The following is a 16,852-nucleotide window of genomic DNA, read 5'->3' on the forward strand; positions in this document are numbered from 1 at the left end:
GGGTAGTAGTGTTAGGGATTTGGTTAGACAATTAGTTAACCCTTCAATTTACAGATCCCAAGGCTTGTTGACCTATTCTTATCTTTGAAAATCTGGGGTGGATACTTGTCACACAAAAGATGGACCAATTTAGTTTCCACCAGAATAGATTCAGTCCAATACTGAAAAGTCTGAAAATCAGAGGAAGGAACCCTGGAAAAATTTTATCTCCATGAACCTCCAGAAGATTGTACTCATACTGCATATAGGAAAAGACTTCTGCAACTGAAAAATTTTGTGTAAATCAAACTCGATTTAAAACATCCAAAGCTTTGAAATGATGTGGAGCATGACTAAAAATACCCATATTGAGTCAGATTCCATTGGTAGACAAGAGCCCAAGGAGGTAATGGCCTGAGGGAGTTAATGTTAGGTTTCAGCTCTGGCTGGTCTCCCTCCCATTAACTCCTAACACAATGCCTACGCAACAGCAGCTGCATGGCAAGACCCTCAAGTACTCTAGAACCCCTGATTCCTGAGGAAACCTGGAATCACTCAACTTCAGAGGTGTAAAGACCTTTCTACTTCTACCCAGGCTCAGAATTGTCCCAGTTGGGTTCCCCCCTCCCTTTACTGCTCCCAGCAAGCAGAAACTATCGTCTGGGAAGAAAAGCTTGCCTAAATGACCCTATTCTCAGCCACATCCATTGCTTCTTGGCTTTTCTCTAATTTTTAATGGAGTAACTTGCAAAAAGATCTGGTAGCTGCTTATCCTCACAAATGGCAAAGGCTTACTTTAGGAGAAATCCTCTTCTGGACCCAGACTATGAACAACATCTGTGATTTTCTCCAAAATGGGGCAGGAACTACCCCACCAACCTATCCATACACTCAGTTCTCTGAAGGCATCAGTAACAGAACCATGATGGCAAAGACAAGCCCTGGGCTGGCTAGACCCCAAAAACCAAAGGAAGGAACCCAGGACTATGTTGAGTCATGGAACCCAAGTGTTGAGCTCATAGGCCCTCATTAATACCCACCTGTATGGAATCAGCCATTGCCTAAGAGGACCTTAGCTCAAACAACAGGTCAGGCATGGGCTGTCACTGCTTTGGTAAGGCAGCATGGTTTCTCAATTCCCGATATGACAAGGACACATCTCTGACTTCAAATCAAATTTAATAAATAACGGCGAGGGCTATTGAAGGCAGTTTTCACTTCACAGTGTGGTCCTTGGGGGAGTATTTGAGTCTGGCCCTCAGGAACAGCTCAGGGGGAAAAACAAATGTGCTTCATGACATATGGACCTGGGGGGTGGGGGCGCAGAAGAAGCCATGGCCCCTGCCTAACCTTCAGGAGCCCACTGATTTGTAAACAACAGAAATATAAATAAATGGGAAAGGAGGGGCAGGGAAGAAGAGAAAAAAAAGAACAAAGCCCTCCAGCCATTCTGCAGAAAACAAAATCAAGGCCTGGAGGAAACATGGGCATGGACAAGTGCCCTCTCTATATTGCCAGGGGAAGAAGTTGCCTCCTTCCCAAGAGCCCACAACGATTCTGAAATCAAGCTGTGGCTGCTGCTTGCTTTATTGCAAGCAAAGAGGCTGGACACTCCCACACGGCCCCCACCCCTGCAGCTTGGCCAGGGCCAAGCCAGAAGAAGGCCCTCTCTCCCTCCATTTCACACAGAGTGGAGAACTGGGTTCTCAGGACCTGTTGGGCACTCTGGAGCAGAGGAGGCAGTGGGCCTGGGAGGTGAGTGGCCACTGTGACACAAGGGTGGTGGGGGGAGCAGGGAGAGTGTAAAGTGCTGCTTGACCTGAAGTGGAGGGGAGCTGACAGGAGTCACTAAGGGCCCAAACACAGTCCAGAGGTATATGGCTCCAAGGCCGGCTCCTGTCCCACTCTTGCCCCCCACATTATTTGGCACCATGAGCAGCAGCTGGCCATCCTGCTGTCCTCTTTCCACATGCCCCTAGGGAGGTCCTTCTCCGGAAGGGAATGTCTTTCCCTTTGCCCAAGCCTTGATGCTGACAAAGTCAGGAGCTGCCATCAGGCTGCGGGAGATTGCTGGTGGAAGGGGCTGGGCCAGGTCCCACTCACCCCCAAAGCCCGCCTTCCCCCCCCCATTGGGGGGAGTGACTTTGACCTTTTCTGAAGGTCCTGGGGGTCCCTTTTCCGGGCTAGGCTGGCAGTCTCAGCAGACCCCTCCCAGAAGGCTCATCCTTATAGTGGAAGAGTGGTCCAAGAGGCCATCATGTCCGCTGCCAGCAACGGAAGTCCAGGGAGGGGCCGGGAGGCCTATGTCCTCCTCCTTCCCACTCCCTACAGGCCCTCCAGCACCCACTCTACTCTGCCCTGGGAGTTGCTACCAGGTTTCAAGTTGAGCTGAGGGGGCTCAGGACCCGGCCAAGCACTGTTTCAGGGAACTTTCTCTGCCCCAACCCTTCTATGTGGCTGTGTCTGGGAAGGTCAGTCATCAAGGGCCCAGAAGGCCCAAAGCTCCTCGTCCCCTTAGTTCCACCTTCCAAAATGGAGGAGCTGACCAAGGTCTGGAAGGAGCAGGATGGAAAGGGGATGGGGGGGCTCTGACAGAGGCAATAGCAGGACAGGCCTGGCATGGGCAGAAGGGGGAAGAGAAGTTGTCAGCCAGAGCCCTACAGTCTGAAAACAGTGATGCGTTAACAGAGAGGAGTCTCGGTGCACACACCTGCCCCCAGATTAACAAATCAACAGGTCATCACGTTACAGCTGTCAGAAGAGAAGAGAAAGAGAATTATTTTCATTTTAACAGGAACCTCTCCCACCCACCTGCCAAAAAAAGATGCTGACTCTCCTCCCATTTGTGGGGCCCACGTACTCAGGCCACAATTGCCTACATGGCAGGAGCAGTCCTCCTGACACCCACATACTAGCTGGCTGGTCAGCCCTCCTTCCACTCAGGGTACAGGTCTAAGGTAGACCTCTGAAACCCTATCCAAGACCCTACCAGCTTCTTGCCCCACATCTCCCCTTTCCGTGTACTAGGTAAATGGAGAATGAGTTTGACTGTCAGGAGGATGGGGAAGGAGACAGCCTTGTTTGAGGGCTCTGGAGTGGGAGATGCTTACTGTGACAAGGGCTCAGGGTGCAGCACGGGGGCTGGGCAGGCAGGGTGGGCAGCCAGGAAAGGATTTACATCCCCGATGCCAAGGAGTCCAAAATCTGTGACCGACAGAGCCACCTGGGCAGGGGCCACAGCTTCCTCTGGGTCTCTGTCCAAATCCACATGGCTGGAGATGAGAGGCAGCTCCTCCCCTGGGAGTGCTGCAGGCAAAGCCAAATCCACTGCCAGCCGCCCAGCAGGGACTGGGTCCAGCTCTGCCTTGTCGACTGCTGGCAGCGGATAGAAGCCTACGTTAGCTGGGGTAAGGGACCGCTGGGGCAGAGGGATGCCCGAGGACTCCTCAGCTGGGTCCAAGGAGCAGTTGGCCTCTGAGGGTGTGCTGCACTGGCCGGACTCACTCAGACTGCCCAGGCTGCAGGCGGCACTCTCCACACTGAGAGGTTCTGGGGGAAGGGAGAGGGAAACAGGGATTGGGCAAAAGGGAGGCAATTCCACTTGTACACTCCTCTTAGGACCCCCCTGACACCCTCCCTCCCCTAAGACTTAAGTCCCAATACTGAGGCAATGATTCCCAGGTGCAACCAGGCTTTAACACTTTGAGTGATGGGGAGCTCACTACCTCAAAAGGCAGCCCATTCTATTTTCTCTCTCACTGGCACATTTCCAGAGGAGCAGCATTGCAGAGAGGAAAGAGCCCAGGGCTAGATGTCAGGACACCTAGGTTCTAGCTCCGGCTCTGCCACTGACCAGATCTTGGCCTCGGACAGGAGGCAGCGAATCAAGTTATCGCCTTTTCAAATGTACCCACAGTAATGCCGACTGAGGAGAGGTGAAAGAGAAGAGTATAAGTGGACAGAATTAGGCAGTGAGGTTTAAAGGGGTTGGGAGGGAGGGACGAGACAGTTTTCCTGATGAAAGCAGCAGGGAGCTGCTCAGTCCTGGCTTAGCCTGACCCTCTCCTATGAGATCTGCCCACCCCTGGGCTAGGATGCAAGGGCCTGAGGTCAGGTTCACTCCCATACCACCTCAGGGTGGCATGTCCAACGCTGCTAGTAAGCAGCAGAGCTGGGACCAGAGCCTAGGCCTTCTGTCCCCAAGTGCAAGGCTCCTTTCATTCCACTATGTTTCCACCCCCCATGGCAGCTACCTGTGCTCTCCATCGCCAAGTGGTCCTGGGGGAAGGTTGAGTCCAGGCAGTCAGTGGCAGAGAGGACAGGTGGGGAGCTCCGAGAGCGGCCAGAGCCTTCTACCTCCCCGCTGTCTAAGTCGTTGTCTGCAAAGTCCCTGCATAGCAAAGAGGGAACCATGAGGGCATAGGCTAACTGAAGGCAAACTGGGGAGCCTTTTCCCTCCTCTTCCCTCAGCCTCTCCCCTGACAGCCCTTGCCAGGAATGGAACACACTGAGGGAATGCCCAGGGGAAGCTCTAGCCCTCCCCTGCTACTGCCTGGGAAAGGGGTCAGGGCTGGGGAAACTCCAACCAGGACCCTAGCACCAGTGGTTCCCTGGGGCCTTCATAACGTTACTGATGGTATCGTGAGAAGCTTTTCACGCACGTGGCTCCGGGCTGGACGTACTTCTTCCGGCCGAAGCGGGTTTGCTGGGTGAAGTAATCATAACGATCAGATTTCTTCCACATATAGTAGTATTCCACGCACTCACCCACTGACCGTGTGCGCACCTGGGGTGAGACCACAGAATCTAAGACCTCGAAGACCCTGCTAGTCCAACCCATACCTGCCCAAGCAACCTTGCTGCTCCCCCTCCCCCTGACCCAGCAGATCATCCAACCTCTGCTTGAAAACCTGCAGTTGGGAGACTCTCACTATCTCCCTCCCAGACAGATCTTTGATTTCACTTTGAAACAGCTCCAATTGCTAGGAAATATTTTCTCACATGAAGCTTAAATCTGCCACTGTAACTTCTAGCCACTGATGCCAATCCTGCCCTTTTTTTTGGGGGGTGGTGGTGAGGAGAACAAGTCTAATCTCTCTTCTACCTGATAGTCCTTCAAATACTCTGAAGCTACCAATGATGCCACACACGGTTCTGCTCCCCCCCCCCGCCCCCTTTCTCTTCTCAAGGCTAAACAGTCTCCATTTCTTTAATCAGACTGCGTATGATGTGGCTCTCACACATCATACAGTGCTATTTTCTGGAAGCTGTTAATGCCAGTGGCAGTCTCTGCCCATCTCCTTGCCCCAACTCTAACATTCCATGGGCTTGCTTACAGAGTCAGACTTTCTACTTTTCTTCCTCCTCCCTGCTCTACCTTGGACTCTGTCCCTTGTCTGTTCCCTTAGGTTTGATCTGACAGCTTGGACTCTGCCCTTGGCTTCCTATTTACATTGTTTCTACATTCACCTTGTGATCCAACTGTGGCATTCACTATGACAATCTGATTTCTATGTCCCACTGTCATCCACCATTAGGTGCTGATGATACCAGTCACAGCCACAGATTTATTCATATTTAAGGTCAGTTCCCTTTCTCCCATCCAATTTGACAGGTCTCTGACAGGTGCATATAGAAAAGGCTACTGGTTGTTGGTTCTCAGGGCAAAGCCCTCTACATCTCTGCTACTGCAAGAGCTGTCTAACCTTTGGCTCTGGGAGTGGGGAAAGGAAAAAGTGAGAGAGGAGGTCTGAAAAAGGAAGGATTCCTCCTATTCTGATCTGGGGAAAAGGAAGAATAAAGAAATGTCACAGAAGTTGATTCAATTTTCTTGTTTTCTGGTCAGGAATGGGGATGACCTTATGTGTTATTTCTTACCTTCAAGTACCACAATGAAGAATGAAGTGGAGGGATACATTAGACTAACTAGATAATTTCACATCTCAAAGTTCAATATCTCTAGCCCTTAAGGGAATAAGAGCATGTGACCATACATAGCTAACTTTTCTTGGGGAGAAGAAAAAGTCTGACTTTTAGGTACCTGGAAAATTCTTAGAAAATTCTGTGTAAATCGAACAACTTAAAATGTCTCAGGAAAAGCAACTCAGAACTGTCCCAAGAGAGGGACAGCCCCAGGATTCCACTCCTAGCCACCTACCCCAGGAGGCAATGGCAAAGAGAAAGGGCCAAAATATTAACAGCAGCATCTTTTATGGGAACAAAAACTAGAAACAAAGTGGGCACTCAATGACAGGTGATGGTTTAAACAAATTATGGTACATTAATGGAATGGAATATTATTGGGCTGTGCAAAGTAAAGTAAGCAGAACTAGGGAAAAAACAATATACAAAAATAAACAGAAGAATAACAAAACGATCAAAGCTGAATGCTACAAAATTAGAACCACAGAATCCTAAGCAGTCTTCCTGGCACTGTGCCACTCCCTGCTTCTGCGGTACCTCCCAACCTTTTCATTATGCTGATTAGTTTTGCCGAACTTTTTAAATCTCCCTCTTTAAAAAAGTCTTTATTCCAGGGGATGGAAAGGGAAGCGGTATGAAGGACAGCAGATGTGAAGGCCAAAGTCGGGGCAAGGACTGGACCTGAAGTCTGAGAACTCCAGCCAGCTGGGGCGGGGGCCAGCTCCCTCTTGAAGCTCAGACTTAAGAGCAGCAGTTCTTAACCTGAACTCTATCAACTTAACAATTTTTTGAAAATGAATTTCAATATAATTAGTTTCCTTCGTTACCTTTTGCATTCTATGTATTTAAAAGCATTTTTCTAAGGAAGGATCCATAGGTTCCAGCAGACTCCCTGCCAAAGGGGTCCAGACACACAGAAGGGGACAGGCCCTTGTGTCTGAGTTGCCCGGAGCACCGAGTCACTCTTTTCCTAGCCTGTTTTACATTACACACCTTCATGTACTATACTCCAGCCAGCTGATTATTCCCTGAACTCAACATTTTCTGTGGCACAGACTGTCTCTCAACATCTCTACCTTCTGGAATCCTCATTTTCTTCCATGGCTCAGCTCAGACAACACTTACACTATCAAGTCTTCACTGACTCCCTGAGTTTGCCTCCTCATACCCTAATTCAGGCCATAGTTGTGTGTGCGGTGCTTTTTTTCACTAGACTTTAAATCGTTCTCAGGGCTAGGCCTGTATTGTTTTTTACTTCTTTGTCCAGCAGAAAGCAGGAGCTTAAGAAATGATGGTGAAATTCCAAACTAGGGGCTCCATACCTTGTTGGCTTGTATCAGGTGGAAATTTTTCCCATGGACCCTGAAGCCATGCTCAAAATTCCTACATTCTTCTTCACTCCATGCACAAAGTTCATCTATAATACAAAAAGAGAGCTGGCTGTAGGCTGGGGCTCAAAGGTGCTGAGCAGGCCAGGTAGCCACAGGCAGGGCCTCTCACCTCGGATCACTTTCACATTGAACCGCAGCCTTCGAAGTGCCTCTTCCACGTTGAAGCTGCATTTCACCAGCTCATACAGGGCCTGGGGACAGCAGAGAGGCCACGGCTGAGTCCCCCGCATCCCAAACCTATAGAACCCCAAGTTGAAGGTGACCAAGTTACCACCCTCAATGACAAATCCCTGGAGTTATGGCCACAAGGAACCTGGGAATAGAGTCATGCGGTTTCGCGGGCCTGCCCTCTGCCTCCTAACTCACCTTGGATGGTCGGGGAGAAAATCTTAGGGGGTATAGATTGTAGAGTTGCCCTGCTGAAGGAACAGCTGGGGCCTGCCCTGAGACTTGGTGCCTCCCTTCATTACTAGTCTTGACAGAGGTATAGCTACATGGCTATGTTCCAGGTATTATGAAGCACCTCCAGTCAGGTACCAAAAGGAATTACAGAATCAAACACCTGAAAGGACACCATAAACCCGCAGGAATACCCTTCTCCTGCTTCATTCTATATAAAAGGAAACCCAAGTCCGAGGACTGGAAGAAAATCTAGCCATACAGTTGGGATGTAGGTCAGAAGAGAATCTAGGCAACCTTTCTTTGACTTGTTATAGAGACAGACGCAAACACTCTGCTCTAAGTACCATCAAAGGCTCTCTCTTTTGACTCAGACCCTTAGTACTCAATGTACCAAGGGGTCAGGCTTGGTGTACCTTCTGGCCTGCCTCTATCAGTAGAGTAGTATGGTTTGGGGAAAGCCTTGGCTGCCTTTTGTGATGCCAAAGGAGAGGATAGAGAGAGGACCTAGACACACCAACCTTCCTATAACTCACTATGTATCACATAGCCAGAAAGTTACTGAGCCTTTTGTGAACTGGTTCACATTTTCAGTTTGTCCTAACCTTGAGGAGGAAATTCATTCTCTACTTATGTACTCCCAAGTAAATTAAGACGGGTAAGACTTAATTTTTAAGATCGCAGGCTCTAGAGCTGAGAGCTATCTAGGCCAATTTCCTAATTTTCCAGAGGGAAACTGAAGCCCCAAAAGGCCATGAATTGCCTTGGGTCACTATGTAAGAGGGCTAGGATTCAAATCCACGCTCTCTGCCTCCAAACACATAATACCTTGCTCTGAATCCGGCTCAGGTGGTCCTCAGCAGCAGTACGGAATTATCTTTCCTCCCACTCAGGCTCACCTGCTCATTGTCTTTCACAGTTACCCCAACAGGGATCTGAGAGGTGGCCATCTCATCCCACTGCCGGTTCACTGCCCGGTACAGAAACTCTTCTACTTCTCCTTCAGGAAGGACATTGGGATCCCACAGCAGCTGGTCTTCTTTCTCATAGACTGAGGAGAGAATAGAGGGAAGGGACACATTGACAAGATGACAGCTCTTGCCCAATCAGCTCTAAATAGGACAGAGGCACAGGGGTCAAGGGGCAATGCAAGGGCATAGTGCTGGAAAGCTTCAGTTAATTTCCTTCCTACAATCACCAGCGTCACTTCTAAGTGTTTCTAACACTATTTAGCAGAGATCTTTTTAACACTTCATATTACTAGGCTATGCCAAACCTTTACCATGACTTACTCCGGACATTCAAGGCACCATCAGCCTGCTACCCCCCACCCTTTTCGGACTCGTGCACTACGCCCCAGGGAGCTCGAATGCTGAACACACCCTGGATTTAACGACCATCATGCTTTTGTTTCTGTTGTTCAATATGCTTAGAAAGGAGAGATGTGGAAGGGTCTGTATACTTTATTCAATAGGAACAGGATAAGAAATAGGAGGTAAGGAGGGCAGAGTGCCATTAGATGTTAAGATGTACTCTTATGAAGAGATTCAGAGAATTGGGGAGGAGATACATGGTGCAAAGAAGAAACTTGGTAAACCCAACCAGACCCCCGTGCCCACACGCTGCTCTCAGTGTCTCCTTTTAAGCTCATCTGCCCAGGCTCTGCCCAGCCCTGCTGGGAGGGGAAGAAGTGAGTCACCTCTGTGAAACCCATATCCTGCCAGTCAACTCTTGATGGTCCCTGCTCATTGCCCGGAGTCTCATGCTGGCAGGCAGATGGATAACCCTAATCCTCATACAGGATATCCTGCTGCTTCCAAAGTCAGAGTCATCATTATCTCTAGGAAGGTCTGACTGAAACGCAGTGGTGAGAGAAGGGAGATAGTCTATTTTCAGATCTCTAGAACCTTAATGCCAATGGAAAGGTCACATTCCTTTGTGGCCTTTACACCTGAAATAGCCCAGAAGGGAAGAACAAGTGAGGCTTTCAGTAGCCAAGCTTCGAGGGTGAGTTCAGGCCAAAGCAGACAAAAAAGACCTGAGAAAGCTACTGGCCCAGTAAGGGATGCTGAAAAGGAATCTTATATCTTGCTTTCACCCTCAGAAATCATAGAGATGAACAGGATTTCGGAAGCTATCTAACTTAATTCAAGCCTGGAAGTCATGCAACATTTTTTTTTTTAAAGCCTTTCAGTGAAGGGAAACATACTAACTCTTGAGTAGGGCTATTCTAGTTTTGGATCTTTAATTGTCAGGAAGTTTTCCCTGACATCAAGGTTCTATTTGCCTCTTTGTAGCTTCCACCCATTCCTCCTAATTCTGCCTTTGAGTTAAGCAAGACAAGTCTATTTGCCTCTTTCACAAAACAACACTTTACATACTTAGGATGTAGCCCTTACATATCTTTTCTTGGTGAAATATCGCTAACCAATCTTCATATGCCATATCCTCTGGGTCCTTCTTAAGGGAGATAATCCTGATGGAGGAGAGCTGGGCTGAACTGGCAGGAGGTCGGCAGTTCAAACATGCCTCAAATATGACCTGAGAGGGAATGAGGCCCCAAGAATCCATGGGCCTTGACTGTCACATAGGTCCAGTGACTGGATGTTGGCTCTGCTATTGAGTATATACCTCCCTACCACTTCTATCTCTTTCTCAAGGACTAATAATCAAATCCACATTACCTTTGGTGCTGCAAAGGGTGTGTAACAACCTGCTGCCCTAAAACGTTCCCTGATGCTGCTACAAGTCAGCCCTTATTGTACCCTCTAGAACTGCTGCTCTATTGTTAACCAACAGTGCTTCCCAACAAACACCTCCAGAAATGACTATATGTTGTTCATTTATTTACATGTTACATGTGCTGTTCCCTCCAACAAATTTTAAGTTTCTTGAGGGCAAGGAACAGTTCACTTTTGTCTTTGTAGTTCCAGGTCAAGCCTGGAATGCAGTAGGTGCCTAAAAAATACCTAAATTCAGCCAGTCCTCTTCAGCTAATTAAGGTTCTTCTCGATGTGGTGTCTAGAAGAAAACTGGATCTTCAAAATTTCCCAGATGTGGTCTCACGCTGAGGGTGAGAAGGGTCTCCTATCTGTGTCCAGCAGAGTGAGCACCAGTCCACAACCTCTTCACCACTCTCATTACTGAAGTCTAAACATGTACAAGCTCGTGGGCACCCTGATGGGTGAGGCACCCGTGAATGCCAAGCCAGGGTCTCCCCATTTCAGAACTGGAAAAAGTGTTTCTGAATCTCGGTGTAGGGAGTTAAGGGAGGGCAGTTTAGACTTGTGAATTCATCAGTGGATGGAGGCTAAATGGAGACAGCTTACGGAAGGCAGAAAGAGGTTTGAGGACACTGAGGTAGGGCCTGGTCAGAAATGCAATTTATTATTATTTATTATTGTTTATTTTCACAGTGATAATGTTCCATGTTTTTAAAGTACCTGGGAAGTTCCTTTACTTTCTCTTCTTCCAGGAGGGAGACTAGCTTGTACTCTGAGCAGGTAAAGTTATTTGGCCATGGCAGAAAGACAAACACCATCTATTCTATTCAGGTCACTTTTCATTTTTCATTTAGAAAGTTCCTGCTTTCCATACTTTTGGAAGGGAGACACTGAATATTTTTGGTCATTCTTGAGAGTAGCTCCCCTGGTGAAAAGCTATGGCAAACTGCTTGTTCAGAGCTTCATCTCCTGATCTGTCAATTTCTTCCTCACCTAGTAAGCACTTATCAGCTATACTTAACTTTCTTTTGCCTTGAAAGCTTCAGAATCTCAGAGTTGCTGGAGGCATTAAGAAAGAAGAGGACCAATGCACAGTGCCCTCTAGCCCAGGTTGGCTTCTCTCAAAGGCACAATGCCGATCCTCCAGTCTTTCTTTTTGCCTAGGACCTGTGATGACATCCATATAAGAAAACTCTCTATACCAATGAAGAGAAACAACTGCTCTGCTGCTTAGTCTGAGGGAGAGTAAAAAACTTGCCTCTAAGGTCACAGAACCAGCATTTGACAGAGACAGAACTTCAACCCAGGCCTTCCTGACTCCTCAACCAGCTTTCCATCTTCTATTCTCTGCCGCCTCTCAATCTATCACTATTATATTCCATCCCATGAGAAATACCGCAGTGCTCTAGCCTGCTGAGTTCTAGTTGTATCCTGTATCACTGTGTGAACTGCAAAATTTGCTAAGCATGCTGCCATCATCCAAGTCAACTGCTGAACAAATGTTAAACAGCATAGGGCCAAGCACACATCCATGGGGTCCTCCAGTAAAGACATTTCCAAACTGACATCAGACCATACATGTGACCAATCTTCCACACTTGATTCCCCTCCACATACTGTACAGTCCAGCATATGGGCCTTTGTAATGTCCTTCCCTCCATATCCTATCTCTGGGCCTTTGAGCTGGCTGTCCTTCATGCCTGGAATGCTCTTCCCTCCCTCCTCACTTCCACCTTCAAGATAGCTTGAATCTCACCTTCTGCAAGAGGCCTGTCCTATTTGTTCTGTACAGGTCATATGTGTACAAAGCCTGTTTGCATGCTGTTTCCTCCTTTAGAATGTGAGTTTTCTGACAGCAAGGATTGTGCCTTTGCCTTTCTTTGCCTTCCAATGCTTAGCCGGATGTCTGGCACACAGTAAGCCTTATTGACTAACTAACTGAAAAAAACTATGCATTCAGAGTCCATCAGTTCTTTCTCTGGAGGTGGACACCATTTTCCATCCTAAGGCCTTCAGAACTGTCTTGGATCTTTGTATTGAACAGAATAGCTAAGTCTTTCCAAATTATCTTAACAATACTGCTGTTACTATGAAAGTTGTTCTCCTGGTTCTCCTCAGTTTATATATGTCTTTCCAGGTTTTTTTGAAACCATCCTGCTCATCATTTCTTACAGCACAATAATATTCCATCATAATCATACACCATAACTTCTTCAGTCATTCCCCAATCGATGGGCACCCCCCCCCCCCCGTTTCCAATTTTTGGTGACCACAAAAAAAGCTGCTATATTTTTGAATGTGTGTCATTTTCCTTTTTCTTTGATCTCTTTGGGATACAGATCTAGCAGTGATATTCATGGATTAAAGGGTATTTGTAGCCCTTTGAGCATAATTCCAAACTGCTCTCCAGAAAGGCTGGATCCCTTCACAGCTCTGCCAACAGTGTGCACTAGAATCCCAATTTATGACTTGCTCTTGATGAAACTATGCTGATCACAGCTTCCTTTTCTAGAGGTTCATTAAATACCCCTTTAATTAATTCCAAAATTTTATTAAGAATTGAAGTCTAAATAACTTGCTCATAGTGGAAAATTCTTTTCTTCTTCACTTATTAAAAACAAGAATTTAGCAACTATAACAACTATGGTTGCTATTATCTCATCCACCTTGAGCAACAGTCCTGTATTTTTCCTATGATCCCCCTCTTGCCCCACAAATAGCTTTAAAATCACTTTTTCAATGTATTAGCTTTTTTAGCCAACTTCAACTTATTTATTAGCATCACTGGTTCTTACAGAACTCTACCATGTTTTTGTATTCACCCTCCATTACCTTTTGTATCTGTCTCTTAAAAACCAGGATGGTGGGGAAGAGCCAAGTCAAGAAGGCAGAGTAAAAGATCAGATGTCAAACCTCCCCCCAAAAACCTCTCCTACCAAATTATCATAGAAAACACCAAACAAAATTCTGAGCAGGAAAATATTTTTTAAAAAAGTCACGAAGTCATTTTCCCAGCCCAAGACAGCTTACGGAAGGCAGAAAGAGGTCTGAGGACACTGAAGTGGGGCCTGCCCAGGAGGGCAGCATGATAGATACAGCTGCGGGGTAGCAGTAGTACCCAGGACAGTTGGGAGATGTAACACCTGGTCGGAAAGAAATCCCGGAGGACCCCTTTATTAGTATAGTACTGGGTGTCAGACCAGACCAGGAGTTGCTTAGTAGCTTCTTCACCCATCATCCAGTCCCAGGGCCCAGTTGCAGGGCAGAGAGGAGCAGTCATAGTCATTGTTGCAAGGGAGTAGGGGCCCTACCTAGAAAAGGATCAGGGTGTATGCAGATTAGAAGGGTAGTGACCAGACTGCTTCCAGATCTCACCACATTGGAAGAACCAAAAACTTACAGGACCCTATTGAGCTGAGAAAGCAAAGTGACATAAAAGACGAAAGCTTGGGTCAGCCAGTCATCTCCCTCCAAGAGTTGAACTGAGCCCTCTACAACATATATAAAGTCCAAAGTCAAGAAGTAGGCTGAAAAAATGAACAAACAATAACAAAATTAACTTTTATAGTTGGTTATAGGAAGTTCAATGCACAAATTCTGAAGACAATGATATGAAAATAAAAGCCTCAAGAAAGAAATATGGATTGGACATAAGCCTAATAAGAATTCCTAGAAGAACTAAAGAAAGCAATAAAAGGGCAGAAAATATTTAAAAAATCAAATAAGAGTGGTAGAAGAAAAACTGGGAAATGAGCGTGAGGCCAGAAAATTATGAAAAGAGTATTAACATTTTGGTAAAACAGGCACAAAAGATACAGAAGAAAATAACTCCTTAAAAAGCAAAGTTAGCAAAATGGTTAAAGAGGTACAAAACCTCACTGAAGAAAACTTGATAAAAATTAGAAATGGTCAAATGGGAGAGAATAACTCTATGAGACATCAAGAAACAATAAAACAAAGTCAAAAGACTGAAAAAAATGGAAGAAACATGAAATATCTCATGGAAAAATAACTGACATAGAAAATAGACCAAGACATTTTAAGGATTAGTAGAATATCTCAAAGCCACGCTCAAAAAAGGAGCCTAGGCATCATATTTCAAGAAAATATAATGGAAAACTGCCCAGGTATCTTACAATCAGAGAGTAAACTAGAATTAAAAGAATTTCCCCCAAATGAAACTTCCAGGAATACAGCCAAATTCCAGAACTCGTAGGTCAAGGAAAAAATACTACAAGCAGCAAGAAGAAACTATTTAAATACCACAGTAAGGATCATATAAGATTTAGAAGCTACTACAATCAAGGAACAATGAGAATGTAATATGTTCTGGAAGGCAAAGGAATTAAGGTTACAACTAAGAATAATCTTCCCAGCAAAACTGAGTATAATCCTACAGGGGAAAAATGGGACATTTCATGAAATAGAGAACTTTCAAGCATTTCTAATGAAAAGGTCAGAAGCTGAATAGAAAATCTGACATTAAAACACAAGACTCAAGATAAACATAAAAAGATAAATAGGAGTGAGAAATCATAAGAGAATTAGCAAAGTTAAACTGTTTATCTCCCTATACAGAAGATAATACATGTAACCCCATTAGCATCATTAGGACAGTTAGGTAGTCTACTTGGGTCAAAGAATAATTCATTGAAACAATACTTCATTAAAGTTAATAACAACGAGATAATACACCAAAATTTGCAGGATGCAGTCAAAGCAGTACTTAAGGAAAAATTTACATCACTAAATACTTACATCAATTAAAGAGATAAACAGCAAACCAATGAAATGAAGTGAGCATGCAAATTAAAAAAAAAACCTACAAAAACAAAATTTTAAATCTTCAATTAAATACAAAATAAAAATCCTGAAAAAATCACAGGAGAAATTAATAAAAGTAAAAGTTAAAAAAAAATCCAAACTATTGAACTATAAAAATAGAACTGGTTTTATTTTTAAGAATAATAAATCACTGGCTAATCTGATTAAAATAAAAAGGAAAATCAAATTACCAGTATCAAAAATGAAAAGGGTGAAGGCATGACTAATGAAGATGAAATTAAAACAATTATTAGGGGTTATTTTCCTCAACTACGTGTAAATAAAACTGACAGTCTTAATGAAATAGATGAATATTTACAAAAATATCAATTACCCAGGTTAACAAAACTGGAAATAGAATACTTAAATAATCTTTTTTTAGAAAATCAAGTTGAACAAGCCATAAATGAGCTCCCTAAGGAAAATAAAAATCTAGAATCAGATGGACTTACAAGTAAATTCTATGTAACATTTAATGAACATTCAATTCTAATATTGTATAAACAGTGTGAAAAACAGATAAAGAGTCCTACCAAATTCCCTCTATGAAATAAATATGGTTTTGATACCTAAACCAGGAAGAGACATAGAAAGAAAATTACAGCCTAATTTCCCTAATGAGTACTGATGCAGAAATTTTAAATAAAATATTAGAAAGGAGATTACAGCAATGCACCACAAAGATCACACACTATGACCAGATTAGATTTACGCCACAAACGTAGGGATGGTTCAATATTAGAAAAACTATAAACATAATTGGCCATATCAAGTAACAAGCATATGATTATATCAATAGATGCTGAAAAGGCTTTTGGCAAAGTACAATACCTACTCCTATTAAAAATTCTAGAAAGCACAGGAATAAATGACACTTTTCTTAAAATAAGTCCTATCTATTTAAAACCAAGAGTAAATATTATGCGTAATGGAGATAAACGAGAAGCCTTTCCAATAAAATCAGGGTTAGGAAGAACAGTCTACAAGTAAGAAGTCATCAGCCCTCCAGGACTTACTCCTTTGACCAGAATGGACTACATGGACAAGGATGCCATGACTGGAGGGCTGATTACACCTTTCTTGTAATCTTGAGGGTTACATCTGTTCCTTAGCTCAAAGTGTTTAATGATCCTTCTGCTCAACACAGATAGGGGTTGTTCTTCTGCAACTTCAGATCTTTTTGTTCTTTATTTTCACACTGATAATCTTCCATGTTTTTAAAGTACCTGGAAAGTTCCTTTACTTTCTTTTCTATCTTTCAGGAGGGAGACTAGATTGTACTCTGAGCAGGTAATAGCTACTTGGCCATGGCAGAAAGACAAACACCATCTATTCTATTCAGGTCACTTTTCATTTAGAAAGTTCCTGCTTTCCATACTTTTGGAAGGGAGGCACTGAATGTTTTTGGTCATTCTTGAGAGTAGCTCCCCTGGTGAAAAGCTATGGCAAACTGCTTGTTCAGAGCTTCATCTCCTGATCTGTCACTTTCTTTTTTACCTAGTAAGCACTTATCAGCTATATTTAACTTTCTTTTCTTTACCTTACTAATCTTTTACCTTTCTTACCAACTTCATTTTCCATCTTAGTGCCACAGTATGATGAATTATAGCACTG

General features: G+C 44.7%; 1 protein-coding gene across 6 annotated transcripts in view; it reads right to left on the reverse strand.

Annotated features, from left to right (window-relative positions):
- Positions 1-1,141: 1,141 nt before the first annotated feature.
- MIER2 (MIER family member 2) overlaps positions 1,142-16,852 on the reverse strand; it is a 37,579-nt gene continuing 21,868 nt past the window's right edge. For 3 of the 6 annotated variants that reach the window (XM_072601708.1, XM_072601711.1, XM_072601713.1), the window contains 7 exons: positions 8,591-8,742; positions 7,402-7,483; positions 7,224-7,318; positions 4,611-4,765; positions 4,233-4,369; positions 3,090-3,528; positions 1,142-2,730 (listed from right to left, as the gene is read on the reverse strand). In XM_072601708.1, the coding sequence (XP_072457809.1) occupies positions 2,709-2,730; positions 3,090-3,528; positions 4,233-4,369; positions 4,611-4,765; positions 7,224-7,318; positions 7,402-7,483; positions 8,591-8,742 (1,082 nt within the window). In that variant the 3' untranslated portion in view covers positions 1,142-2,708. The remainder of the gene's footprint in view (positions 2,731-3,089; positions 3,529-4,232; positions 4,370-4,610; positions 4,766-7,223; positions 7,319-7,401; positions 7,484-8,590; positions 8,743-16,852) is intronic. The other 3 variants (XM_072601709.1, XM_072601712.1, XM_072601710.1) reach the window with 2 other exon arrangements.

This window comes from Notamacropus eugenii, chromosome 4 (assembly GCF_028372415.1).
Source record: "Notamacropus eugenii isolate mMacEug1 chromosome 4, mMacEug1.pri_v2, whole genome shotgun sequence".
Lineage (NCBI taxonomy): Eukaryota > Metazoa > Chordata > Mammalia > Diprotodontia > Macropodidae > Notamacropus > Notamacropus eugenii.